Source organism: Sciurus carolinensis, chromosome 5, assembly GCF_902686445.1.
Source record: "Sciurus carolinensis chromosome 5, mSciCar1.2, whole genome shotgun sequence".
Taxonomy (NCBI): domain Eukaryota; kingdom Metazoa; phylum Chordata; class Mammalia; order Rodentia; family Sciuridae; genus Sciurus; species Sciurus carolinensis.
The window spans coordinates 9910414-9933248 of NC_062217.1; the positions used below are offsets into that span (position 1 = coordinate 9910414).

Sequence of the window (22835 nt, forward strand, 5' to 3'; positions counted from 1 at the left end):
CTCCCACCCTTTCCAGCTCTCCCACCAGCATTCCCAGCACCTTTTCAATAAAGCACAGCCAAATCCTTATCTCTGAGTTCCTGGAGGGCTTCCCTACAGAGCTCCAGTCTCTGGAGTCACTTCTCTTACTGTAAATCAAGTGACTGGTGTTCTGGTTTACATACTGGCACTTCACAAGTTTGGTCCATGAAGGTCCATCCACCGAGGGACACAGGGACACAATGGGCATGCAGCAACCAACACATTAGGCAGCTTTATGTTGCTGTGACCAAAATACCTGACAAAAATAACAGGGGGAAAGACTTATTTTGGCTCATGGCTTCAGAGGTTTTAATCCATGGACAACCAACTTCATTGCTCTGGGCCTGAGGAGAGGCAGCACATGACAATGGAAGGACATGGTAGCAGGAAGCAGAGACAGAGAGAGATAGGAAGGGGCCAGGGACCAGGGACCTACTTCCTCAGGCCATACCCCATCTGCCTGTAAGTCCAGACAAGTTATTAATTCATCAAGTGGATTAATCCACTGAGAAGGTCAAATCCCTAATAATCTAATCATTTCAACTCTGTACATCACTGAAATGCCAAACACATGGGATTTGGGGGGGACATTCCAGATTCAAACCATAACAGCAGAAAATTAGTAAAACAATACCACTTTGTGAGCTGCTGTCTCAGCCAATTAGCATCTGATCTCATCTAACAGGAAGGTTGATCTGTTTTCATTTTTTATTTCCTTTCTTAAAATTGGACATAAAGAGAGATTCATGTTGGGAAATAATGATTTAATGGATATAGAGATATTGTTTTTTACAGAATTAACCATTTCTACCAAGTCACCAAAATGTTGGGCAAAGAGACCCATGTGAAATAAATACTGCATGACAGAAGGACAAGAATAAGAGAACAGATGTGCATATGGAACTTTCCAGGTGCTCCACTGTCTTTACGTTTAATGTCAGAATTAAATGAATTAATATATATTCTGTGCTTTAGGAACAAAAATTTTTATAATATGCCTAGACAATTGGGGTAATCAATACCAGTGTTGGGAGGAGTTAAGCTAAAATTAAAGTTGATATAATGTGGATAGTCTAAGGTCACTCTGGGGAAAACTGAGACACAGGGACAGATCTGAACTGAACAGTAAAACTCACATCTTGGGTCTGGGACTCTTTAGTTGTGGGGCCTGAACTCCTCCAGCCTCACTCAAATTTCCATATGAGAAATGAAAAGAGTGAAAACCATCTCTTAGGATGGATGCCGTGACAACGGCACAAGACAAACCTCCGGGCACCACAGGTATTTAAAAGGGCTTCTTTTCCTCATGTCTCACAGGAAGAGAAAAGAAGAAGATATTTTCCATCAAACTCTCCAGTGTTTCACAGTTGGGTACGGGGAGAATAGAGAGATGATAGAGATGTCAGACAGATGGTAGAGATGGATAACCCCCCACTCTTTCTTCCATACATACATTTTTGGATTTTCCAATGATATAATGTCCAACGTACTATAATAATTACCTTGGAAAGATATAATTATGCTTATTTTAATGTTGTTACACATCCAGTTCAATCATACTAAAAACCCTGAAGGAGAAATGACTTGCACACATCAATCCCTACAATATGAAGCATTTCAAGACTGAAATATGACTGCAGATCCTCATTCCCTCTTGGATGAAGCTCAGGTCGGCATCCCTTTCCAGGACTCTCATTTTTGCTGCTATTTTGCTGACTACTGTCCATCTCCTCATTCTTTCTCTGAATGGCTTATCACTTTCTGTAATCCCAAGTTTGGGTCTAAGAGCTGTCATGGAAATTGTGATTTTGTAGTTAGAGTTTAAACTTGATGTGTTTTTTCTAATTTTGTGGGTTTTACTTCCTCCAACAGTGTTTATGAGTGAAGTCAGAGAAAACATGATAAAATGTTAACTTCCAGCAAAATCTTTAACTATAACAAAGTACCACAGTACTTAGTACATAGTCCAGACTCAATGACCTATTATTGCATACTTTCAAATGCCCCGACATCCAGAGTTCAAGGAAATAAAGGTCATAGTAAACCTAATTGTATATTGCCTTTGTGTCTAATGTCAAATTGAACTTTGTTTGTCTTCTTTTTAACAGCACTTTAAAAGAGGAGCAAGCAAAAGGCAGGGATATGGAGTGTTAAGTAGGCAGCAGGACGCTGAGGGGACTGTCACCCACCTCCACAGACCACACCCTCCAGGTCCTCGCAGCGGCGATCGTCACACTCGCAAGTCTTGCCATACACCCTGCGGTCTCCTGGAGGGTAACAGGTGCACTTGCCACATTCACATTTGCCTGAAAAGTGTAGAGAGGGCAGGCAGGTTAGCAGAGTCACGGAATCAAAGGCATCACAGGAACACGCACTGTATTAAACCCACATCCCCTGTCCAGTTCTAGGCTGTGCAAATAATAATCCCTAAGGTACACTGAAAGTCAAGCACACATGCCCAGGACATGCAGAGCGGATGCGACCAAGGCCAGCTCAGAAATCCTTCACGATGACTACCCTACTTTTGTTTAACTCGTCTTTGAAGAATAATTCCATCATGAAAACTTTCTGGCTCTTTCATATTCAACTTATTTAAATGGAACCATTTAAAATAATTGAACCAATTTATATATTTGGGCATAATTTAATATAATGTACTCTTTTTAAATATCTTTTTATTTGGGGTTAAAAAAAATGTTCTTCAGTACATTGAGTGGTCTGTAGTTAATTCCAGAACTCATGGAATTACTTCAACAGGGAACATTCCCAAAGATCTTTATTATGTTAAACTAAAAGTTTAAAAGCACAAACATTTTTCAGAATGAGTTTGGCTTATAGCAAGGGCATCCCTTAACTAGTAACATGATGATTTTCATCATTATTTCTTGAGCTGTGACCGTGTATCTCTATAACTCCTTGTACTATGTCATTTTTGTTTTTATGATACCGCACATCAACTATCATTTTACTAAACAGGAAATTGAGACATCTTGAGCAAAGCAACTGTTCATGGAGAATCAGAAAAGAAGGGCTAGAATCAAAACTCACATCTGTTCTCATTAACCTTCAAGATGATGCACCTAGCCATTAAGCCATATTGCATCTTAATACACTCATAACACAGCATCAGAAGGCTATGTGAGAAAGAAAATTTCTTTCTGGGGAATCTTCTTGGTTTGCCAGAAATTCAGTTGGGTGACAGTGCTCCAAGACATCTGTTACTCTCTGTCATTAGCCCAACCACCCTAATTATACACCCCCTGAAATGATCCAAAGATGCTCAGGGTTGACCCTGCAAGGCTCTTAGTCATTCTATTCCTGCATTTGTATCTCATCCAGGAAATTCAGAGTTGTAAGATGATGGAGGAAAGAAAAATTGGTATTTAGAATCACATAATTTCATAGCTGTAATTACAGATAATCTAATGCAGCGATTCAGATTCTTCCAAGGCAGATGTGGGGGCGGGGGTTGGCCTCCCTTGGAGAATCTGGAGGAGGATAAGGCATGGGATAGGGTTGTTCTGACTGGCTCAGCTCATCTTCGACTGGGAGGAAGGTGGGGTCCAGTTCAGCAGGTGGCCGGGGTCCCTTCCCTGAAGACATTCCCTCTTTCTATCCCTTGGTGGCCAGAATGGGGACACACTGGACAGGCACTTTTGGTCAAGAATCGGAGGCTCCGAATCTTGCAGGGGGAAGGAAAGGCACAGCTCTGTGGTTGAGCCAGCACCACAGCACAACTGTGAGCATGCAAGATGGCAGAGCTCAGTCCTCAGTGACAGCATTTAGAAGGGACAGCTCTAGGGACTGGTGTTCCACAGGTTGCCTCCAAGGTGGATGGTGCAAGCTTGCATTCTGAGCCTGAATAAAATCCTTTTTTCAAATCCCAGTTACTGAAGTTGGTTTCTGATATTTGCAATCAAGAGTCTTAGCTGGGGGAAGGCAGGGTTCAGATGTCAGAGATGTTGGCCACAAGCTACACACTTTCAGTTAAACGAGAGTTCAAGAGATTGCTGCACACCATGGCAACTACAGTTATAACAACGTATTATATTGTGAAATATAATACCACACACTAGCTACCATTTTTACTGAAGAGAGTCGATTTTAAGTATCACCCCAATACAGGTTCCGAAGACAGAATATTAATACTTTAATGCCCAATTTTATGCAAGAAATATAAAAGACAGAAACCACTGTCTTTTACATCTTAAAGAGAGTCAATTTTAAGTGGTTTTACTCCAAAATATTGTGGATGAGCATGTGAAGTAAGGTTGAGTTAGTCATTCATAACTTGTACCTACTTCAAAACATGTTTTGCACAATAAATATATATTTTATCAATTAAAAAAAGAAAATTAAATTTAAAAAGAACACTAACTGGTAAAACCTGGGACTCTCCCTGGAAAAATATATTGGTATTTTTTATTTAAATTTTTAAGATGTCAGATGGATCCATGACTTCCCTTCTATTTATGTAATATACGAAATAAGGAAACTCAAGTGTGCTGGGGCGGAATGACTTGCCTAAGGCCAGCTAACTGGACACTAGTTAGTGTTGGTGTTAGGATAGATGTTCTCAGTGCATAAGCACTCTGGCCATCATCAGGGTGGATGTGTGAACTATTCCAATAATGCGGACTGCAGAGGGAAAGAGCTAAACTCAAAGACCACCAGCAGTGTGGACTCGTTGGGTCACTAGTTCCTCATGGACAGAGGTGGGAACCACCATTGCCAATCACATTACTCCTGAGAGGTAAGGCAAGCCCAGTTATGGACAGATTCATTTTTACATTTCAGGTCATATGCATTTATGATGAAAATTTATTCATATTTTAAGACATGGCAATTTTTCTGAATATGTACCAATGGCTTCTGTGCTTCGTTGGAAAGGATGAACTAAATATTGGCATCTGTGTTGACAGACAGTCATTTCATTGTTCTCACTGTAGACTGTTTCTGTCTTTTAAATTTCTTATATAAAGGTGGTCATTAAAGTGTTAATGTTCTATCCTAGGAATATTTTCTTTTCCTATGGATTGTATTTCACATCTTTTCCAAGTGTCAGAGCATAATTAGCCATTTGCAATTCCTCTTTGATATGTATCTATTGGAGTTTCATTTTTTTTCTGTTTTTAAAAGATATCTTAAGGCAACTATTAGCTCAATTAACTTTATGCATGTGACTGTAGTACATTTCATAGGATATAGTGGCCTCTAAAAAAAATCAGAAAAAGTTAATTTATTGTAAATAAAGATTAAAAAAGAGTAAATTCCTCATGCAGTCCACATTTGAAAGTGTAATCTCTACTCATTTTGGTTCAGAAAGTATAGTACAACTGCAAGGTAAATTCAACCATCCTTCAGGGTCTCAAGTAAATTTCACCAAATCCATGACACTTGGACCCTTTTATGCACACTCACAACACAGCAATATTTTATTGATGCATTACCATCTTACACAATAATAGATGGACCCTTTTATGCACACTCACAACACAGCAATATTTTATTGATGTATTACCATCTTACACAATAATAGATTCATACATGTAAAACTCTGGGCTTGGTCTATTTCAATCCCTCATACTCTCCCTTTACTTCCCTTCCTCTCTCCCCAGATCCCCTTCTTCTAGTCTACTGGTCTCTTCTATTTTTATAAGGTCCCTTTTCTTTCTTTTTTTCTCTCTAACTTCTGCATGTAAGGAAAAACATATGACCATGGACTTCCTGAGTCTGGCTAATTGCAGTAGAATAATGGTCTCCAGATTCACCCATTTTCCAGCAAGTGACATAACTTTGTTCTTTATTATGACTGAATAAACTCCATTATGTATATATACCACATTTTCTTTATTCAATCATCAAATGCACCAAAATCAATTCACTTTTCATGTCTCCATAAGGTTCTGAATCCATATTTATTGAATGGGTGCACTAAACAATCATCATGTGTAAACAGTTTACTCATATTCATACTATACCTGAGCTTTAATGCTAGGACTTAAATTTGTTTCTCCCAGAACACATATGCATTCCCAATTGCTTGGATACCTTCATTGCATTTCCCAGTTAGATCAAGTAAACATGTTCCATAGCAAAGTCATTATCTGCATTCACAAGCCTATTTCCCTTCATAGGTCCTTTATCTGGGAGAAAGGCACCATCATTCTGTCACTGACTCTGAAAAGTGGTGGACGTATTTAATTCTTTTCTTCTTTTATTTAACCATTCTCCTTTCAATTACAAATTTCACAAAACCCACCTCCTTAAAACATATATCTGATTATTCTAACAATGTATTCTATTTTGAAAACTGCTGAGAGTAGACTTTAAGTGATGTCAACACAAAACACTGGTAAGTCTGTGAGGTAATACATATATTAACTAGCTTGGTGTAGCCATTCCATAATGTATATATATTTCAAAACATGTTGAACAAAATACATGTATACAGTTTGCATGAATCTTTCTGATGACCCCACAGGACCTTCAAGGCAAAGATCCAACTCCTCAACAGTGTTCCACACTCTAGGTCTAGCTTGCCTTTCCAAGAGCATAGCCATTGATAGTTGTGCCCAAGCTAGAGACTTTGCTACTTGCCTTACTTCTCTTTGTTGTGCTTTCTACCACCCTCTCTGTGAAATCCTACCCAGCAATCTGATTTCCTCCATGAAGCCTTCTTTGCCAGTCCTGTTTTGTTACCTGGCAGAATTACCCCTTTCTCTGATCCACAGACTTTGTCCACACCACAAATAGAGCACTGAGCATAAATTTTATACTAGATAAGTTTTCTGAACCCTATCATAGAATTTGAGGTCTTTATGGCCCAAATTAGCAGTGAGGTTTCCCATTGGTAAAGGAGAAAGACTGACATACAGATTTGTATTCTCTTTTCAGACGAGATTTAAAGCCCAAGGTCCTCCCTTTATTTACTAAATGGTATTATTCCTATTATTTTAATGATTGTTTTAATGATATGGAGCTATAACTGTGTCTTCTCAAATAACTATAAAATTAACATTCTCATGAATAAGAACAAAAGATTTTGCAAGCCTGCATTTCAAGCACTAATAAATGTTGTTTTATATTACATGTTGAGAAGAAAATCTATGAACAGGGACACTCAAAGCAATAAAAATAAGTCAACTAATTTTTGGAAATTAAGGACTAGAGAGAGGAGCATGGAGAAAACTATGTGAGGAGAAACTAATTCTGTCATCATCAATATCATTCAACCAAAACTGGTCTGAAATTTCTCTATACTGGTTACATACTCCTATTAAATTTTAATAATGAATATGATCTTCAAACACATAAAAAATCACTCCAGTGATACCTTTTATAAAGGATAGAAATCCATGTAGGTAATGTTTTAAGGCTTATTATACATTAGCAAAGAAGAATAATGAACTAAGGCAGATAGGGAGAAGGCCTGATAAAATACATTTTACACATTTCATATTTGACACTTCACTTTCGTAAAATACAGAAAAATTCTAAGTCAAGACATTGACAAAATGCACAGCTTATAACTCCATGCACAGTTAAAAGATCTCATTTAAATTTATATTTTCCCACAATCATTAAGATGAAAGATTAAGATAAATATCTCCTTTCAAAGGCATTATATGTTTGCCTTACAGTACATTTTCCCATGAGAACTAAATTTAAATTTAAAAATCCTAATTCATTTGCCTCAAAATATTTCTTATTTGAAATTCAATAAATATTTATTGAGAATCTGTTTTGCAAAGTACTCAGATATGGGAGTATATTACTAAACAAACAATATACATTTGTAATTTCTCTATAAAGCTTATCTCATTTCACTAGGTATTAACTACAAATAAAAATGTTGAAGAATGATTATATTACCAAATGCCAAACATGTGCTTTGAGCAATATTACTGATTTCATAATAAAAATTACTATTAGTTTGAAATGAATACAATACTAGTATATGAAAAATCAAAATATTTTAATAATGGTTTTATAAAACAATATATATAGACAGCTAAAATTTGTTGGGGCATTCTCTCATTCTAACTTGAATCTCATTAAGTATCTCAAAATCTTAAAAACATTCATTAATAAGGGAATCTAAAAATTTCAGAATCTTATAAATACTTTTAAGAAGTTTTATGTACATTGACTAATTTGTGTGTGGAAATGATACTGGTAATGAAAGTCTGCTCTGGTTTTATCAAATAGAAACTGCATGTGTGTTTCTATGGATTCCTGACCTCACCTGTATAGATTATGAGATTCTCTCCACTAACACTTCACAGCCTTCAAAAGTCATCTCAATGTTATCTTTGAATATTATGCTTTTCTCTCTAAATGAGTAGCATATGGGAGAAATTAAATCTCGAAGACAGCAAGCAGGAGGAGTAGGAGGAGGAGGAAGAGGCTTAGCAAGAACTACCTTACTCTGAAAAAACACGGTGGTTTGCTTGGAAGAAGAGGATGAGTGAAAGTGAGCAAGCACCCTGGATTGTGCTATGGTTTGGATCTGGAATGTTCCCCAAAGTCAAGTTGAAAGTACAGTTCCCAATGCATCAAGGTTCTGAAGTGGGAATTTTAGTCAATGATTGGCTCATGAAGGCTCTGACTTCATCTTTAATCCATTCGGTAGGTTAATCCTTCCACAGCTGAATCTCACTGGGAGTTAAGATGTGGTTGGAGGAAGCAGTCACTGGTGGTGTGCCCTGGGAGGATTTATATTCCCTTCAGACCTCTCCTCTCTCTCCATCTGCTTCCTGGTTGCTATGAGATGAGAAGCTTTTCCTCTGCCATGCCTTTCCACCATGATGTTCTACCTCACCTCAGGCACAAAGCCAGGTGTCCATAACTGAATCCTCTGAAACCTTGAGACAAAATAAATTTCTACTCCTCTAAGTTGTTCTTGTCAGGTATTTTGGTCACACTGATGAACAAATCACAGTTGCAAAGTAGAATTCACAGCAAATGTCTCAAAATGTGTTTTGCCCACTTAATACATTCTCATCTCAAAGCACTGCATCGTCTGGAAACATTACTACTGACATAGCCAGGTCTCCTGTGACCCAAACCCAGCAATCAATGATTTGTACCATCTTATACAGCTTCTCAGAAGAGAGCCGCCCTCCTCTTTTTTGGAAATACATTCTTCCACAGTGATTATAAGGTGCTAAGTATTTCTGGTAGGACTTCTTTGTTGGTTTCTCATCGTCATATAAATACCCAATCTTTGATGGCCCAAGACCCAGCCCACATCCTTCTTTCCTCTGTAGTTCTCAAATCTCATCTTGTCCCTTGGATCCCATAACCTTACGTGATATGTACTCTCAATTATATGAACAGTGTAGACCAATCCTATGAACACAGACTGCTCTATAAATTTGTTTAAATAAATAATTCAAATAGGTATACATAATAATCCATTCACACACTATCTCCCATTATGGTTACCAGGATTGATCTAAATCAGATAACTGAAAAATGCTTATAATAATCATAGTTATATTGTAAGTGTAATTTCATAAAAATAAGATAGGGAAAAAAGCTAATATTATCATTTGTAGATGATATGTTTCTATATGTAAGATAAAAATTACAAATGCAATAAAATAATAATAATATTGTAGAAAGTTGACTGACAAAAAATTAACATACAGAAATGAATAATTTTTTCTGTACCAACAGTCACCCAATCTAACATAATGAAAAATTGCATCATGTACAAAAATATTACCAACATAAAATAAATGAACTTCCACTGAAAAGCACCATAAAGTCACACTGAAGGCCATAAGAGAATATTTGTAAATTTTAAAAGGACATAATTTGTCATTCAATGGGAAGAAAATGTCTGATTCTTTTCCTGGATTAATATATTAAATCAATGCAGTGCCAACCAAAATCTTAATGTTTTTAAATTAATGAATTGTTTCTCAAGTTTGTCTGAAATAAGTAAGGTAATATTCATGTATTGTGAAAAAATAACTGTATATGCGTATATGTATGCATGTATATGTGAGGAAGGTACTAGACATAAGTCATGGGTTTACCAAATGATTAGCAATTGCATATTTACATATTGACATTAAACAAAAATGTTAAGAAGACTCAAATAAGTGAAGAGATACTATATGTTATTCAATATTATAAAATGTTACATATCTCCAAATTGACTCTCTGTTCAATGCAATCATGATCAAAATTTTATCAGGACCTCTGAAATATTAAAAGACAATCCTAATACTTATATAGAAATATCTTTTGAACAAGAATGTTTTCTGGCAGATATCAAGGGTTACAGTGAAGAAGCAGCAATCGAGAAGTTGGGTTTTGTCATGAGGAGAGACTGAGTAAAATAAAACAGAGAATCCAGAAACGGACGCTAGCACAGATGAACGCCAGATTCAGACAGGGGGCAATCAAATGAGGGGCAATAAAGGAAAGATGGTCTTTCATATGAACCCTGCTTGGGCAAACAGTTATAAAAGAAAATATTAATAATTCAAACTATAATCAAGAACTTTGTGCTTATTAAAAAATGAAGAGTGAAAGGTGAGCCAACAGAATGAGAAATGCTATTAACAACATGGATGTGACAACAGTCTCATTTCCAGAATACATGAAGGATTCTAACAATAGCATATATATGCAATCCACTAAAGATGTGGACAAGGGATCTGAGTGGGCACTTCAGCAAATGGGAGATTGATATGGCCAGTAAACACATGAAAAGATGTTCCTCTTCTTATTCACATGGGAAATACAACACAAACACAATGAGATTCTACTCCAAACCAACCAAATGAGCAAACATTTAAAAACTGACCATAACTAAGCATCGGCAACGGTTTAGAAATACAAGGCATGCCTTTACACATAAAGTCAATGTGTAAGTTGATAGAATAGTTTGGCGACCTGTCTGGTCTTATTTAGTAAAGCTGATAAGCATGATCCTAAAACCAGCAATTCAATTCTTGGTTATATTCCCTAGAGAAAAGTGTACATGTATGCACCAGGGGATGTTCCAGAACAATCACAGCAATGCCATCACTAATAGTCTCAAAGGAGAAACACCCCAAATGTTTGTCCATGGTAGAATAATTGCACATCACAGTCCTAAGTGGAACACTATGTAGCAATTAGAAGAAAGAATTACAAATGCACGAAACACATGAATCTCAAGAACACGTCAGAGAGTGCACGAAGCCACCCACAATATCATGCATTCTCGCCCAAAAAGGCAAGTCTGAACACCAGAGTGAATGAGAACACACTCAAGTGGGTGAACTTCAAGAAATAGGTAAAGAACTCAGTGATGACCACAGAAGTGAGGACAATGTTTATCTTTCCAGGGGTGAAAGTTTGCTGAGTGCAGAGCAGAGAGAAGGGAGCTACTGGGATCCTTGCATTATTCCATCTCTGGACCACGGGTGTGAATACTTGGTGATCATTTTCAATGACATAAATTGGGCATAATGCATTATTCAAAAAGGAAGTTTGCTATAACTGGTGAGCTAGATTTCAAAAATAATTTGCTCCTTTACCTAACTCCTTACAACTAAATACATTTCTAAGGGATTCAAAATGAAATATAAAAGTAAAAACCATAAATTGCAAAATACCAAACTGGAATATGACTGGAGATTTCATAATCCTTGGGTGAGAGAGAAAGTAGACATTTCCTTCTACTGACAGTAGAGACTGATTTTAGGAAACATAAAAAAGAATAACTTGAGACCTTTGCAAACTCTAGAATGCCTCATTTGCATTTTTATGAATTGAAATATCAAAACATTATTCATTAATTCATTGGTTTTATCGTCTTAAAATGCTGGAGTGCAGCTGCAATAAAATAACCTTTTAATTATTCCACAAAATTGGAATAGAGGTAGGAGAGTCATGAAGGACAATGAAGTCCAGCCGTGCCTCAGTTTACACACTAGGAAACAAGCTCTGAGTGGCAGACAATAGTGACTTGCTCAAGGTGGCACAGTGGAGGGCACCTCTGAAGACCCCCAAGGAAGGGGATGGAAAGGTTCCCTATTCTAATCATTTACAAAGCTACTACTGTTTCCTTTTTTAATAGTTTGAAGTTCTTGGGTGACTTTCTGCTAATGGAACTGAAGCATTGCCTTCTGGAAAGGTGACAATCTCTGCCGCAGGTCAACCTTCTTAAAAGGGTAGTTAACAATGTGCCATTATGAAGGTGACAACGTTTGCTTTTGAGGCTACACGTCTCTTCCTCCTTTTCCTCCTTCCCTCCTGTTCCTCCTTCTGATTCTCTACTCCCTTACTTGCCCTGCAGCAACTCACCCCATCACACGCATGCATGCACGTTTGCGCAGGTACACACACACACACACACACACACACACACACACATAGTTCTACCCTACGTACAACACTGAGGGGTCAGGTGAGACGTTAACCTCAACCTGCCCCACACAGAACGAACGTTGACATTAATTTGATCAATGTTCTGTCATTCACTCAACAGAAACGTGAATATCAACCATGGGTTAAATATTGTGTGTCCAATATGGAAGACACAAAATAAAGTATGTTCGAACACTTTTAATAACAGGGAGGAAAAATGTAAGTACTTGCGCACAGCGTCTGCAGGCCTAGAGAAGGATTCTGGAAGCTCAGAGTTGAGTCCTGGCTTGTTTCATCAAGTGTTAACAAGGGAAAATCAATTTTATGGTACAAATACAATTCCAATCCCAAAAAACCAAAGGCCAAATGTTTTCCCTGATAAGTGGATGATGATATATAATGGGGGTGGTGGGTGAGAGAAGAATGGAGGAACTTTAGATTACATAGAGGGAAATTCAAGGGAGGGGGGTATGAAAGATGGTGAAGTGAGACAGACATCATTACCCCATGTACATGTATGATTACACGAATGGTATGAGTCTACATTGTGCACAACCATAGAAAAGAAATAATGTACCCCATTTGTGTACAATGAATTAAAATGCAGTCTGTAAAAAATAAAAAAGCCAAAATAAATAAATAAATAAATTCAGTATAAATATAAAAAGAAACATGGACTTTGAGTTTAAATAGATTTGAACTTTAATCTTGCATTTCAACCAGGAAAAAAATGATTCTTTAGGAAAATAAGTTAAGGCTCATTCATCACTGTTGCTTAACAGGAATAATAATATGCATAGGATTATCATGAAGTTATAATGCACACATAGTTCAGGCCTAACACATGGTTAAGTACAAAGATTAGATACTATCAATATTTTTATAATACCACATATGCTAAGAGCTCGGATTTCAGTTGCTCAGATAAGGTTTGTTCACTTCCTTTCTCATTTCATTTTTCTATAAAATAAAATGTGTACTTCCTGATCCAGAATTAGATTAAGCATAGCATTGTATCACCAAATGCACCTGCTAGTGTGGTGACAGCAGGCACACTCTCTATGACCTGAATTTTTTCTCACTTTTTAAAATGGTAAAAACCGCACTTGCAGTACATGCTCAATAGCTGACGAGTAATTAGAGGCTCACATAAAACAGAAAAGAGATTAGCGCTACACTAACATAGTCCTGCTTTGCCTAAAATAATAGGTTTACCATAGCAACCTGATTGCACTAGAAAAAGCACCTGCCAAATGCATCCCAAGTTCCCTTGAAATTTCTATGAGAAGGAATTAAACACTTGAGGACTATAATATTCTGTACCTTTTCATCCAAGTACAAATATTTTGGGGTGGGGAGAATAAGGTAATCTTGCTTCAGACATTTCAAAGAGAAGAGGGACCTGCACCTTCCTTTTCAAAACTGGCAGTGAAGCTTCATACGGTTCAATCCATGTTGACATTATGCATCAATTCTTAGGCAAGGAACAGTCACTTGTGACTTCAGAGTACACGTAAGTGTCAATTCTTGCATTTGATTACTTTCATCCTATGTACTATGCAAGCTCAATTATGGGTGACATAAAATATTAGGCATTTACACAAATGGAGTCGTAAAATTTTCTGGAAACTAGAAGGGAAGGACCAGGCCTCACTCATCTCATGGTTGTCCAAATCAACAAGAAAAACATCCCAGGAATGTTTAGCCCTCCAAATCAAATGATCTCAATATTTCAACCTCAAGATTTTTTTGTGAAGCAAACACATAAATTATTCTCCATTTTCTTTATAATTAAAAATAAGTAGATAGCAATATCATATTTATGTACAAATGTAACTCAAAATAGCAGATTCGAGGTGAAAAAGTCAGTGAATGACTGAGGTAGGAAACGTGCAGTTGAGTAATTCACCAGTGTAGCCCCCACAAACAGCCAAGAAAATTAGAGTGGATTTGAGCAACAGACTGGATCTGCTGGCAGCACAGGAAGCCTCTGTTAGAAGGAAAGATGGTGGTAGAGGAAGAACTTCATTAGGATAAGCAGTTGATGGAAGAAGTCCGATGTTCCTCAGTTCTGCAAGTCTCAAGAGCAAAGACCAGTGCTTTCTGGGACTGTCTTGCCACTGAAGATTGCTCTGGTGCAGTTCCTGACATATGCAAGGCACCAGCTGCAGGCTAGCTCTCTGAGGTCCCCTGTTGATCTCCAGATTCAGGTAATGAAAGAAAACATTGTGGAAGACAAAGGTGAGTTCAGGTTAAATAGGGCTCAGCTTGAGTTCTGATCTCCATCCTCAGTTTCAGAACTTCCTTGGATTCTGGGTATGGTCCAATGATTAGGCATGGTGAAGCACCTGCTTCCAAAACAAGGCTTTGGGTATTGGCACACACATTCTATAAATCCTGGATTATCTTTGGTATTGACTTTAATGATTTCATGTCACAAATAATACATGCAACTTCAATTTACCATAAAAATCCTCCATGGGACAAATGCCAAAGGAGAGACCAATTAGCAACCAATGGTAATCACCAATGAAAGATGTATAATCAAATAAATGTTTCCACAGAGAGTATTTCTTGAACATGGATTTATTTTGGCAAAGGAGGAAGGGTGTACTCCAGCCTGAGTCACATTTAAATTCTTGGGTTTTGACACTTAAAAAAAATTTTTTTAAAGTGTGAGGGAATGTCACTTCTATAATACATGTTTTTGGAGTGCTAATTAAACTGATTTAAAACAATGCAGACTTTATTCCCAAATCAGGGATAATTAAAAGATATAATTTACAAATTGGGCAATAAAATCCATAAAGAAAACACAGTACATATTTGTGATATAGCACAAACAGGTTAATCTTCAAAAATTAAGGAAAAATTCACCATAAAGCAATCTTTTCTACTGACTTATTTTTATTGATCTTTGTTTCTGACTCTACCAACACCAACTCATCCAAATCATGAAACACTAATAGGAACATTGCATATATATGAGTGTAGACGTGCATGAGAATGTATGTCTGTGTATACATGTGTGTGAAATTGGGGATGATGGAACTTTATGTGAGCAACTTATTCTCAAGGGGTTCATGACAAAAAGCTCTTGGTATTATGCTTAAATCTTTTGAAGTTTGAAATGATTTCAAGATAAAAGAAATTTTACAATTGAAAAATATACAAGTAAAACTCTACACATAATTTATCTATGTAACTACAAGGTGTTTTTAAAAATTAGATTTCATCAATAATTACATATATATCAACTCATGTATTTTACATACAATTTTGGAAAACATTCATTAGCATCATTATCAAGATTTAAACCATTCCATCAATAACACTGTCAAACATATGCAGAGCCTGGAAATTATGCAGCTGAAAATAGCAGAAACACAATAATCTCGAAATTGAAGGATGCAGTAAACTTGCTCTGAGGCCTTCAGATAAGAAACAGAGGGCTGGGGTTGTGGCCCAATGACAGAGTGCTTGCCTGGCAAGGCACTGGGTTCGATTCTCAGCACCACATAGAAACAACATAAACGCCCATTGACAACTAAAAAATATTAAAAAGAAAAGAAAATAAAAGAAACAGAATTGGTGCAAGTGGCTGATGTGGGCAAGCCAAAATGGCAGTCAGCATTCCCATTTTTGTTACTGTTTTTTTTTTTTTTTTTTTTTAATCTATTCTGGGGAAGTTATTTGTTCCTCTGGAAGATTTTTTTCCTGTTCACTGCACAAAGAGATTGGCCAGGAAAATTCTAAAGTGTCTCAGATGTAATCAAAGAGTTAGATTCACAGAACTGCACCAACTGTAACTACCCGTCTTGTTTCCCAGCTAAGTATTCCAAATGGATCTGGTCAAGTGTACAATTGGTTAGATTCTGATGGTAGCTATCATGGTATTACTTGCAATTTTTTTTTCTCAGAGACTATTGCTATGCAATGCAAATATAAAAATCATATTACTTTATTTGACTTCTGTTTAGATATTGAACTTATTGTCTTCCCATCACAAACAGAAAGTCAACTGCTTGTGGTTCCCAAAGGATCAATTTCTTAACTAGAGAAACTAAAATGGAGAAACATTTCTTGCATCGACTGGTGGTTAAGTATATAAATACATTTCCAAATAATGGAATTTACTGCAGTCATTAGTGATCCAGAAATCTAGATATCCTCAAATTATATCCTAATGAATATTTCCTGTGAAGGCAACAGAGAGTAGTTTAAAAGTTCAGAAACTGTGAGAAGACATATGGAAAAAGTCCTTGACTATCTCCTCCACTGTTCCAAGATATTTACATCCTGAGCCACAAGAGAGGCCAGAGAGACATTCAGAGACAAACTTAGTTACAAGACAACAAATGCTGGCCAGACAAATGAGGGCGCTTTACTTTCCCCATATAAGTGGAAGCATTCCATTTAAAAAGAATATCAAGCTGGGCACAGTGAAGCACACCTGTAATCTTAGCAGCTTGGGAGGCTGAGGCAGGAGGATCATGAGTTCGAAGCCAGTCTTGGCAACTAAGTGAGGGTCTAAGCAACATAGTGAGACCCTGTCTCAAAATAAAAAATAAAAAGGATTGGAGATGTGGCTCAATGGTTAAGCACCCTTGGGTCCAATCCCCAGTGGGAGGAAGGAAGGGAAGGAAGGAAGGAAGGGAGGAAGGGAGGGAGGGAGGGAGGAAGGGAGAGAGGGAACAAGAAAAAAAAAATATATCGGAAGGATAGTGGCAGAGTTGGAGGAAAGGAGGGAAATGTGATTCCAATTAAAGAAGGGAGGAGGGCATTAGAAGGGAAAGAACACTCAAAGGCTCCTGGTTATCTGTCTATTGTCAATGAAAATCTGTCAAAAAATAAAGGCATTTGAAATGCAGCTCCTGGTGCAAGCCCTCACATCTCTCCAACTATAAAAAAATGTAGGTTAAATAGTCATTTGCTTGAAATAGAACCTAAGCTTAGTTTGGGTCCCATTCTATTAGGGGTTAAGCTGCGCTGTGCATCTCTCTCATTCAAATCCTCCATAAAATCAAAAGACTTAATATAGAAGAATAAAAAAAAAGCAAAACAAAACCGAATTGCATGTAAGTACTAATTGTCAACAGCATTCTTGCCATTGTTTGAAAAGCAATGTCTTCTTTGAAGTAACAGGAAATTGCGATGAAATGACTTTTGCTTTCACCTGATGGTTATCAAAAGTAATAGACTATTTAATCAGTGCAAACAATAATAGTTCACATCGCTAAGGCAGAAGCTATTGCAGCGATGAAATGAAGGTAATAAAAGAGAACAAAGAAAGGCTAAGTGATTAGATGTTTTAAACAATGATAACTCTATATCACACAAAAAGAGTGCTGCAGGAACCCTGATTACTTTTGTCTAGAATCATCTTTGGCTTAAATACATCTGATTGCCTGAGAGTCCAAAGGACGGATTGCTTTCCACGATGTGCTACATAATGAGTCACTGCATTAATTCCACAAGGAATTTTAATTTGCAGATTCATTTTTTTTCTGTTAGAAGATGACAACTTCTTTGTGGGGAGTATAATTAATAAACATCCTCATTCTCTTCCAACTCATGATTATCCTCTGCTTTAATTTTTAATTTTGTTGACTTATTTATTGGGGTGGAAACGTGACTTTAAATGTAAATTTTTGGTAATCGTCCCTTTTTGAAATAATATTATAAACTGTATGTTACAGTGAAGTACGCAGTATATGGGTTTTAGTTTCCAGCAGTACGAAGACCAAATAATACATCGCATCTAAAACAGTTTAATCCCTGGGCTTCAGGGAAGTAATGCAACTGCTAAGAAATTCAAAAGCAAAAATTTTAAGGTGGAACAAGGGTCCATGAAAGGGATCCAGAGGGCAAAAGCCTATACTGGCACTTCAAGCAATAAAGGGGAAAAGATGAACCTGAGACAATTCAGCTAAGCTGGGAGTTCTAAAAGAGGGGTAAAAGAGGTTCAAGATCCACAATTAAGATCAATAATTTTCTTCTCAAAAGCAAATACAAATCCTCACTGAAGGAAAATGTTTTGAAACTGAGCCCTAAGATTTTCCAGTATTTAGGATAAGCTACACATAAGCCCACAATCAAAGACCCAGAAATGCACGCACAGGCGCACAGGAAACAACCCACCATCACTGAAACCAGCAAGAGCCACACCTTTCTGGCCCTCTGCGCTTTAGACAGGACACGGCCTAACAACCCATCTTGTCATCTTCTTTGCTTGACTGTTTTTGCTATTTAAATGCCAGTTAATCTCCACAACAGAGTCCTTTATGCCTCTGTTTCTACTGTCTGTTGTTTCCTTAGTCCTAATTTTTGCTTCTTTGAGTGTCAGAAATCACATGTGAAAAGATCATGAAGCCTCTGGGTGACATTCTTTACTCCCAACATGCCTGTTGGTGGCAGACAGAGCAGCATCTCAGTCCTAGACAATGGTCCCTCTCGGGGGACCTGGCAATGTCTGGAGAGAGACAACAGGGGAGAGGTGCTGGAGGGAAGTAGTGGTAGAGGCCCGGGAAGCTCCAAACATCCTATACTGCCCAGGCCCGTCTCACAGCAGAAAATTATTAGGCCCCAAACATGCACAGTGCCGCCACTGAGACGACCTGCCATGGGTGAGGGTCGACCCCTTAACTAAGCCAAGCAATGACTGAGCCTCTTGAGGCTGGATTTCATTTATGGGTATACCCCCCCTGCCCGTGTGATCCAAACCTGGTGTTGTCCACACTCACACATGCCCACACACACGTGTTCATACGTACACGCTCATGTGAAAGTCACCTTACTAAATTCTCTTGGTGTCCCAAGATTGGTCTTTTTCACCTCCTCTGACCCTTCCTCCAGCCCTGGACTCAGTCACCATTCTAAGGCACAGAGATGTTGAAGAGGTAAACTTGCTAGTGCTCTGTCTAAGCAACACTGATTGATCTAAAAGGCTCCCATGGTGTCAAAGTTCATTTTATATGTATTAAATCTAGACTTTTCATTTACAGTTTGCCTTCAGGGCTTATTCAGGTCATTAGCACTTTTATGCCATTTCCTGAGAATCGTATCCACTATATATAGGTTTTTAATACATATACCTATTTTCCTCTAAATATTCCCTGATTGTCAAATCAAACATTTTACTATGAAATTTATAAAACATATCTACATTTTACACATAGCATGCTCTAAAATTACTGAATGTCTTTTACTTTTAAAATTATGATTTAACTGATTCTAACAATCATGATTTTAAAAGCAATACATATATAATATTAAAGCAATACAATATCACTCTAAATCTTAAAAATACATAATTATAAGTAAAAAATTCCCCCATTAAATTCAGTTCCAGGGACAAATATTGTTAATGTGTGAATGAATTTCCTTTTAGTCTTTTAACTATACTTATTTTATGTATATATGAGTAAACAATGCAATCTAATTTTATCTGAAACTATAGCATATATTTTAATGAGGAGTACTTTGAAAGTGATTCATTTTAATTGAGATTATTCTTTCAGTAGACATTTTATGATACAAGTTATGGCTGGACTCAACCCAAAGATACGGAATTATTTCTTAATAGGAACAGACTACTCGGGTACCAACCAAAACCTGTGCTGTACACACTTAAATTCTTTCTGTTGATAAAATTTTAAATGTAGATTAATTTACTCAAAGCTTAACTAATTGACCATTCTCCCTCCAGTGGAGAGTGAAAGCTGATTTAGTCACTTAAGTCAGTAAGTAGACCATGTCTAGGAGAAAAATATTTCATCTCTACAGCAGTTTTAAAAAGTTACCCAGAAACCCTCAGCCTGCCTTGTTTCCACCCAAGAGATAAGACCTGTATGGGTTAGGGAACAAAGACTTTGCTCCTTCATTCAGCTTTATACTAAAGCCATATTAACAGAGAACCACTTCTCCTCTTTATCATTTGTAGAGACAATATTAATATGCATCCATGAATTCTAATATTACACAGCACACAGAGGGAGAGCATTAAATTTTAAACAGATAAGTCTATGAAGACTGATGGTCCTAAGGGAGAGAACGTTACCTCCAATATAAATTCCACTTTCAAACAAAAGGAAACCCATCTCAAAATGTTTCGAAATTGTGAAAAAGTAAAACAAACGCTATTATGGTTAAGGTAGGGTTTCCTAATCCGTAAGGAAAGTCATATGTAATAAAAAAGATCAAAATGAAAAAAAAAGTGAGACCCACAGTAATACACAAAATGGGACTAGTACAGTGTCATAAGATTCTTTTAAAGTTTGATGAACTGGGAAGGATGTAGGTAGAATTCCACTCTCAGCCATGTGTTTTCAAACCATTTACCTAGGGTTAGTGTACTGTCAGTTCAGCAGAGATGGGACATTTCCATAAAAGCTTACAATGAGTACATTAAATGAAATAATAATAAGTCATTTTATTAAGAAACAAAATGACAGATTTTCTGTAACGAATTAAAAACTGATGATATACTGGAATAAACATAATTTGAAAAGTTCATTGATTTACTACAACAAACCTTGTAGCAATTATATTCAAATTTAAATTTAAGGCATAACACACATCAGCCTCATTATGGTTAAAGCTGTGTCAAGCCATTTTTCTCTCTGCTTTTGGGCTAGTCTTCCAGCAGTAATACTGGAAACATACTCTAATCAATGAACAGCACCATGGAGCCGAAGAGGGGACTACATACATTTCTAAGATGTATTTTCTTGGACAAAAGAAAAAGAAGTAAATATGGGAGATATTATTGCATATAGATATGGATATTATTCTCTATAGATTTGGAACTGCAATAAAAGTATGAAACTACTCTCAAAGGACATGTTCCATATGGTCAGGGTTAGTTATCCATAAATGAAAATACTGACACCTGCTACAGCAGATTAGACTATGACTGGATTTTGGAAAAGCAGAGTTAATACGGTGATCCTCACATTTCTGTAAGAAAATGTGTCAAATTCTCTGAATGTTAAGGCTTCCCATAGCATCTCTTCTAGGCCTTGTCTATTGTCACCTGTAGCAACAGATGGAAAAGAGCAAGGCCACCACACCAATCAGCCCAGCCACGGGGAGAGGGTCTGACCACCCAACCGACAAAGCAGAAGCCCCTTGCAGCTGGGGTCAGGCACGTCTCCAGCGGTTAGAAAGGGAAGATCCAGCCCACACCTCCTAGAAAAAGAAGTGAACACCAGTTCACAGAATAGAAATATTAAGAATCAGAGGACAGGGAACTTGAAATCATCACTGCTTCCATCCTACTATGCCAGGAGGCTCTCCATTCTAACCCTGAGATTCTCCTGCATTATCAATGTTCTAATTATATGTGTGGAAATAGGGAAAACAGCACAACAGGAATTTGCATTTTCCGAGGATAAATTATTAGTGCATTAATTTGACTAAATTTATCTCGTCTACCACCTCGCTTTTTGCTCCATTTACATATGTATGTCTGGCAACCACTTTTTGCAATATGTCCACTCCTCCCACACAGGAAAAGAGATAAGAGCAAGCAAACCCCATCTTCTGCCATCAGTCCAGCCACAGTTGGGCAATGCACTGAGATTTCAAGGGCGAGGTGCTTGGATGAACTGTCCCTCCTCTTTGCCAGAAACCCTGACCCCACGGCAACCTTGGCTTCTAAGCAAGTTCAGCATCCTTTGCATCACTTTCTCCTCATTCATCTTCAGAAATCCAAGCTCACAGGAGGGCACGGTGGTGCTCACCTGTAGTGCCTGCAACTCAGGAGCCCAAGGCAAAAGAACCCAAGTTCCTCCTTAGCACTTGGTGAGATCCTAAGCAACTTAGTGAGAACCTGTCTCAAAATTTAAATAAATAAATAAATAGAAAGGACCGGGAATGCAGCTCAATGGTAAAGTACTCCTGAATTCAATCCTCAGTACCAACAACAACAACAAAAATCACATACCATTGAAAACCACCCAAGACTGCTTTCCATACCTCAAGTCCCCATCTCCCCTGCACTCCTTCTTAACCCCTGCAGAACTGAATCAGTCATCACCAGTTCATCTGCGTCCATACACTCTTCTCTGAACTCTGCTTTTCTTCTTGCACTCACTGAAATCTGGCTGTTGCCCACGACTCCTCTGACTCTCCCTTCCTGGTTTCCTTAGGAGTCTCTCCACCCAGACCTGTAACTGTGGCTTTGTACATTTTCTCTCTGCATGGTCTCATTCAGTCCCAGGGCTTCATAACCATCTGCATCCAAGGTGCCGTAGCTCAGACTTCCCTTCTCACTTCCAGACTTGTGTATTCCACTTCCCATTTTACACCATAAGCCACTCGACATGACCAAAAAAGAATCGCTGATTCTCCCACACTACCATCTCATCTGCTCCTCACAACCTCCCTCTCTCTGTAAAGGACATGAATACATACCCAGTGACTCAAGAGACCTTGAG

General features: G+C 37.6%; 1 protein-coding gene across 1 annotated transcript in view; it reads right to left on the reverse strand.

Moving 5' to 3' along the window:
• The window catches only part of Itgbl1 (integrin subunit beta like 1), a 220040-nt gene that overhangs the window by 21899 nt on the left and 175306 nt on the right, over positions 1-22835 (reverse strand). The window contains exon 8 of the mRNA XM_047552368.1: positions 2211-2327. Within this exon, the coding sequence (XP_047408324.1) occupies positions 2211-2327 (117 nt within the window). The remainder of the gene's footprint in view (positions 1-2210; positions 2328-22835) is intronic.